General features: G+C 39.7%; 2 protein-coding genes across 2 annotated transcripts; both read left to right on the top strand.

Moving 5' to 3' along the window:
• Positions 1–663: 663 nt before the first annotated feature.
• On the top strand, positions 664–3,439 carry LOC142504960 (uncharacterized). The gene is made up of 3 exons (XM_075617796.1): positions 664–1,180; positions 1,471–1,928; positions 2,669–3,439. Exons 1-3 carry the CDS (start codon positions 664–666, stop codon positions 3,437–3,439), a joined length of 1,746 nt encoding a protein of 581 aa, XP_075473911.1.
• A 795-nt stretch (positions 3,440–4,234) lies between these two features.
• On the top strand, positions 4,235–4,699 carry LOC142504959 (uncharacterized). The gene has a single exon (XM_075617795.1). The coding sequence runs from the start codon at positions 4,235–4,237 to the stop codon at positions 4,697–4,699; it is 465 nt and encodes a 154-aa protein (XP_075473910.1).
• Positions 4,700–6,226: the final 1,527 nt, after the last annotated feature.

Raw genomic sequence — 6,226 nt, 5'->3', positions numbered from 1 at the left:
GTCAAGACATGATTTGATTTGAATTGCATGTTTAGATAGATCGGTTTCATAGACTATGGAGCCATTGTTATTGCTTTCATGCATGATTTATGATTTCGTATCAGCATGTATACATGTTTTATACTGTGATTTGTTCTCACCGGAGTTTTCGGCTGTTGTTATGTCTGTATGTGTGCATAATAACAGGTGGGGCAGGATCTGGGTCACGTCAGAGATGAGATCAAGATAGCGTGGTGAATACGGGCGCAGAAGATCAGTAGTGATGTTGTACTAGATTTGTACTACTTGTAGTTTATGGTTTGGATTGAACACTAATGATGTGTTTGTAGTAGAACTTGACATGTATATTATATGTGTTGTAATTAAATAATTAAAGATATTATGCTTAGTATTTACATTTGAATTAATGTTAAAAAAACGAAAATTTGACCCACATTTTGAATAAAGATCCAATTAATCCCGAAAAGAATTGAGTTATGGCCCGGGTCCCCACACCATTCCCCCAACACTTATCATACTTGGTTGAGAAACCATGAAAATTTTTCATATGCGAATAATAAAAATGTGTTGAATCCTCCACCGGGGTTCAATACATCAAAGGGGGAAGGAAAGCCTTCATTTGATGATTTGGTAGGAACGTTCGTTGCGGAATCTGGAAAAAGAATGGCAAGGAATGAGTCTCGTCTTGATAATATGGAGACTCACATGGGAAATATGGGTGCCACAATGAAATCTTTGGAGACGCAAATTGGGCAGTTGGCCAACGCTTTGAGAGATCAGAACAGGGGTCAATTTCCTAGTAACACGGAGGTTAAACCAAAAGAGCAGTGCAAGGCAGTCACTTTAAGGAGTGGAAAGGAATTGGAGGTACAAAGTCCTAAGGAGAGAATGGACAAGGAGAAGACAGTTGAAGAAGAGGAAACTGAGGGATCCAAAGCTGAAGCTGAAGCTGAACAACCTCCAGTATTTAAGCCGACTCTTCCTTACCCTCAGAGATTCAAAAAGAAGAATTTGGACGATCAATTTGCAAAATTTTTAGAGATTTTTAAGAAGATACACATCAACATACCATTTGCTGATTCTTTGGAGCAAATGCCGAAGTACGCAAAGTTTATTAAAGATGTGATGTCCAAGAAGAGGAAGCTGCAAGAGTTTGAGACTGTGAAACTGACTGAAGAATGTAGCGCCATACTTCAAAAAAGCTAACACAAAATTTAAAAGATCCAGAGAGTTTTACTATTCCTTACTTTATTGGTAGTTCTAAATGTAGTAAAGCTTTATGTGATTTGGGAGCAAGTATTAATTTGATGCCATTTTCTATCTACAGGGAACTGGAGCTTGGAGAAGTTAAACCAACTACTATCACCTTACAACTTGCAGACAGAAGTCTCACGTATCCACGTGGGATCGTTGAGGATGTACTGGTAAAAGTATATAAATTTATTTTTCCTGTTGATTTTGTGATTTTAGATATGGAGGAAGATCATGATGCTCCATTAATATTTGGGAGACCTTTCCTGGCAACTGGAAGGGCATTGATAGATGTGCATAAGGGTGAACTCACCTTGAGAGTTGGTGGAGAAGCAGTCATTTTTAACATCTATCACGCCATGAAGAGATCGGATGAGGTAAGCACTTGTAAGAGTATTGACGTTACAGACTCATGTATGTCTCTTGAATGTGCAGGAACAAGGGATCTTTTGGAGAGCTGTTTGATAAGTGCTGCAGGAACTGTTGATGAAGACAATTGGGAAGTGAAAGAGCAGCTGGTGGCTCTTGAAGCACTGCAGAAAGAAAGGAGAAAAGATGCACCGCCTGAGGAGTTGAATGTAAATGAGAAAATTGAGGTAAAACCACCTTCTCCTGACTTGAAGGAACTGCCAAGCCACCTTTGTTATGCATTTTTAGGTGAAAAGTCGACATATCCGGTAATCATCTCTTCCTCTCTTACTTGTACTGAAAAAGATAAATTATTGAGAGTATTGAGGAAATTTAAAACTGCGTTGGGATGGTTGATTTCTGATATTAGGGGAATTAGCCCCACTATATGCATGCATAAAATTTTGATGGAGGAGTCGTATACTCCTTATGTGGATCACCAGAAGAGGTTGAACCCAGCAATGAAAGAAGTTGTGAAAACGAGGTACTGAAATTACTGAATGCTGGTGTAATTTATGCTATTTCTGACAGTAGTTGAGTATCTCCTGTACAAGTTGTACCAAAAAAGGGTGGAATAACTGTGGTTAAAAATGAAAATGATGAACTGATATCTACTCGTACTGTAACTGGCTGGCGAGTATGTATTGATTATCGAAAATTAAATAATGCCACACGTAAAGATCATTTTCCTCTGCCTTTTATTGATCAAATGCTTGATAGACTTGCTGATTATTGTCATTACTGGTTTTTAGATGGTTATTCAGGTTATAACACAATTGCTATGGCGCCAGAAGATCAGGAGAAGACAACTTTCACGTGTCCTTATGGCACGTTTGCCTTTAGGAGTATGCCTTTTGGGCTATGCAATGCGCCTGCTACTTTTCAAAGGTGCATGATGGCCATATTCGCAGACATGGTGGAGGAAATCATGGAAGTCTTCATGGACGACTTCTCGGTATTTGGCTCTTCATTTGATCATTGTTTACATAACTTATCCCTTGTTTTGCAGAGATGTCAAGAAAAGAACCTAGTTCTTAATTGGAAGAAATGCCATTTTATGGTCCAAGAGGGCATTGTTCTTGGACATAAAGTATCTTCTCAGGGATTAGAGGTAGATAGAGCCAAGGTGGTTGCCATCGAAAAACTTCCCCCACCAAAGAACATCAAAGGAATAAGGAGCTTTCTAGGACATGCAGGGTTTTATCATAGATTTATTAGATATTTTTCTAAGATTACTAAACCCTTGTGTAACTTGCTTGAAAAAGAGTCGACTTTTATATTTGATGATGATTGTTTGCAGGCATTCGAGAAGATCAAAATGGCATTGGTGACTGCACCAATCATGATAGCGCCAGATTGGAATGAACCCTTTGAGCTAATGTGTGATGCAAGTGATTATGCAGTGGGCGCTGTCTTAGGCCAAAGACGAGAAAAGATGTTTAGATCAGTCTATTATGCAAGTCGAACCATGGATGCTGCACAGCAGAATTACACAACTACTGAAAAGGAGATGCTTGCAGTAGTATTTGCATTTGACAAGTTCAGACCCTACTTGGTTGGTACAAAGGTAATTGTTTTCACTAACCATGCAGCTATTCGGTATCTTTTTGCCAAGAAAGATGCAAAACCATGCTTGATAAGGTGGATCTTGTTGGTCCAAGAGTTTAATTTTGAAGTGAAGGATAGGAAGGGGTGTGAAAATCAAGTGGCCGACCACTTGTCGAGACTTGAGCTGGAGGAGAAGAAAGAAGAGAGAGCCATAAAGGAAACATATTGCTAATTTTTTGTCTTGCGGCACCCTCCCTCCAGATTTGAGCTATCGTCAGAAGAAGTAGTTCATCCATGATATCAAGTTCTTCTATTGGGATGATCCATTTGTGTATAAGAGGTGTGCTGACCAAGTGATTAGGAGATGTGTGGAGGGTATCGAAGCACATCAAATTCTGGAGAAATGTTATTCTTCACCATATGGTGGACATTTTGGAGCATCACGAACAGCAGCTAAGGTATTGAAATCTGGTTTTTATTGGCCTAGTTTGTTTAAAGATAGTTATACCTTAGTAAAATCATGTGATAGATGCAAGAGGTTAGGAAACATCTCCAGACGTCACGGATTACCACTGACAAATGTCTTGGAAGTGGAAATTTTTTACGTTTGGGGTATAGATTTCATGGGACCCTTTCCTCCTTCTTTTGGTAATTCTTATATTTTATTAGCTGTGGATTATGTTTCAAAATGGGTGGAAGAAATCGCCACCAATACTAATGACGTTCATGTTGTAGTTAAATTCGTGCATAAGAACATCTGCATAAGGTTTGGAACACCGAGAGCCATCATAAGTGACGAAGGTACGTATTTTTGCGATAGAATTTTCAACTCACTTTTGGCTAAATACAGTGCGAGCACAAAGTGGCCCTAGCATACCATCCTCAGGCAAATAGACTAGTTGAGGTATCCAACAAGGAAATTAAACAAATACTATAAAAAACTGTCAACACCAACCGGAAGGATTGGGCCATTAAGTTGGATGATGCATTATGGGCTTATCGAACTGCATTCAAGACGCCTATTGGGATGTCTCCATATAGGCTAGTACTTGGGAAAGCATGCCACTTGCCATTGGAACTGGAGCACCGAGCATTCTGGGCAGTTAAAAAGTTGAACTTCGACCTGAAAGCTTCTGGCGATGTCAGAAAACTGCAGTTAAATGAGATGGAGGAATTCCGCAATGATGCATATGAGAATGCTAAGATCTATAAAGAGCAGACCAAGAAATGGCATGACAAAATTATTATACGAAGGGAGCTCAAACCCAGACAACAAGTACTGTTATTCAATTCTCGTCTGAAGTTTTTTCCTGGTAAGCTGAAATTGCGTTGGTCAGAGCCATTTGTAGTGGAAACAGTATATCCTTATGGGACTATCGAGCTGAGGTGCCGTGATGGACGAACTTTCAATGTCAATGTACAGCGGGTTAAGGAGTACTATGGAACTGAAGTAAGAAATATTGACAATCTTAGTCTGGGTGAACCTAATTGAACAGGATTGGTAGTCGGGCTGATGACATTAAACCAAGCGCTATGTGGAAGGCAAACCACAATTAATTTTAGCATTCGTTTTACTATTTATTACAAATTTTTTATTTTATTTATTTTAATTTTCTCTATTCAAGTATTAATTTGAATCTTTTTACTTTGCAGGTATTATTATTAAAAATAAATAAATTTGGACAGACGCATGCGCGCCACCGCGCAGCATCTCGAGCACCAGCGCGCGCGGCTACGCCACTTCACGCGCGTACAGACTTCTTTTTATAATCTACTTCTCGATTTTTTTTCAATCAAAACTCTTTTCCCTCAAAACAAGTCGCCTCCTCCAACACTCCCCTCTCCAAAATACCTCCCCTTGCCACAATTCTCTCCAAAATTCCTTCTCAATCCACCAACAACACCATCTCCAAGAACAATCATCATATCCCTCCAATCACTTCAACAAACACTCATCCTCTCCATCACACCACCACCCACCGCCAGCAGCTACCGTCGCCGCACTACCCAGCGCCGCCGCCGCCACTACCGCTGCCGCCGCTCCTGCAATAGTCGCCACCGCCGCCGAGTGTCATCTACGGTCGATTTTTTTCACTTTTCTTCACTTGAGGCTCATAATATTGTGCGTTGTTACTATATGGGTTAACTTCTACCAATCATACAATTGTGGGTACTGTTGTGCTATATTTGTTGCTATAAGTGTGGATATTGTTGAGAAATTATGCTGCCTAGAAAGAGATCGAAGGATGTGGCTTCCTCTTCTCGTTCCTACGATGCTAATAAATTTTGGAACGAGGAAGCATTCAGAGTTTACGAGTGCACATTGTCTAGGTCAATTATCAAAGAAAGAGGGATAGATATGACCCACCTTAACTGTGCTGTAATTGAGGAAGTTGTACAAAGAGGGTGGGTAGATATAGTCCAGTCACCGCCAGATGCAGTTATATCTATAGTCCGGGAATTTTATGCTAATCTGAGAATCAAACACGTGGACTACGGAGTTTTGGTATGAGGGCAACTGGTCTATTTCGATTCGGCAACCATTAATGCTATCTATAACCTGCCGAGTTTTAAAAATGAAGAATATACTGCTTTGATTACTGGCACTGTGGATTACGATGCGATTATCAGGAACTTATGCATCGAAGGTGCAGAGTGGCGCTTGAATCAAGGCTCCCCAGTCACTCTGAAGAAATCTGACTTACGCCGTGACCCACGCAGTTGGGCATCTTTCATTCTATTACGAATCATGCCCTAATCACATCAAACAGAAATTACAAAGGATAAATTGGCGTTGATTTACGCCATAATGACTAGGAAGACCGTGGATCTTGTGTAGAACCCGTTAAATCAATCTACGTATAAGCTATGCATAATTTCTAGCATTTAAATTAAAAATGATTTCTTTATTATTTAAGTCATTTAAAGTTGTTTTTATTTATTTTACGCAGTAGTTTAATTTTATCTTTTCAGATAAATAAGCGAGGCCGGACCGGAGTTGGAGTATTGAGATAAAAAT

This window comes from Primulina tabacum, chromosome 10 (assembly GCF_025594145.1).
Source record: "Primulina tabacum isolate GXHZ01 chromosome 10, ASM2559414v2, whole genome shotgun sequence".
Classification (NCBI taxonomy): Eukaryota; Viridiplantae; Streptophyta; class Magnoliopsida; order Lamiales; family Gesneriaceae; genus Primulina; species Primulina tabacum.
The sequence above is the reverse complement of the archived record's forward strand: the minus strand, read 5'-3'. Positions and strand labels throughout refer to the sequence as shown.

Coding starts and splice junctions, on each gene's coding strand:
- LOC142504960 (XM_075617796.1), top strand. CDS start 664: ATGGCAAGGAATGAGTCTCGTCTTGATAATATGGAGACTCACATGGGA. Junction 1,181..1,470: donor TGTGAAACTGACTGAAGAAT/GTAGCGCCATAC, acceptor TTGTGATTTTAG/ATATGGAGGAAGATCATGAT. Junction 1,929..2,668: donor GTGAAAAGTCGACATATCCG/GTAATCATCTCT, acceptor CTTGTTTTGCAG/AGATGTCAAGAAAAGAACCT.
- LOC142504959 (XM_075617795.1), top strand. CDS start 4,235: ATGTCTCCATATAGGCTAGTACTTGGGAAAGCATGCCACTTGCCATTG.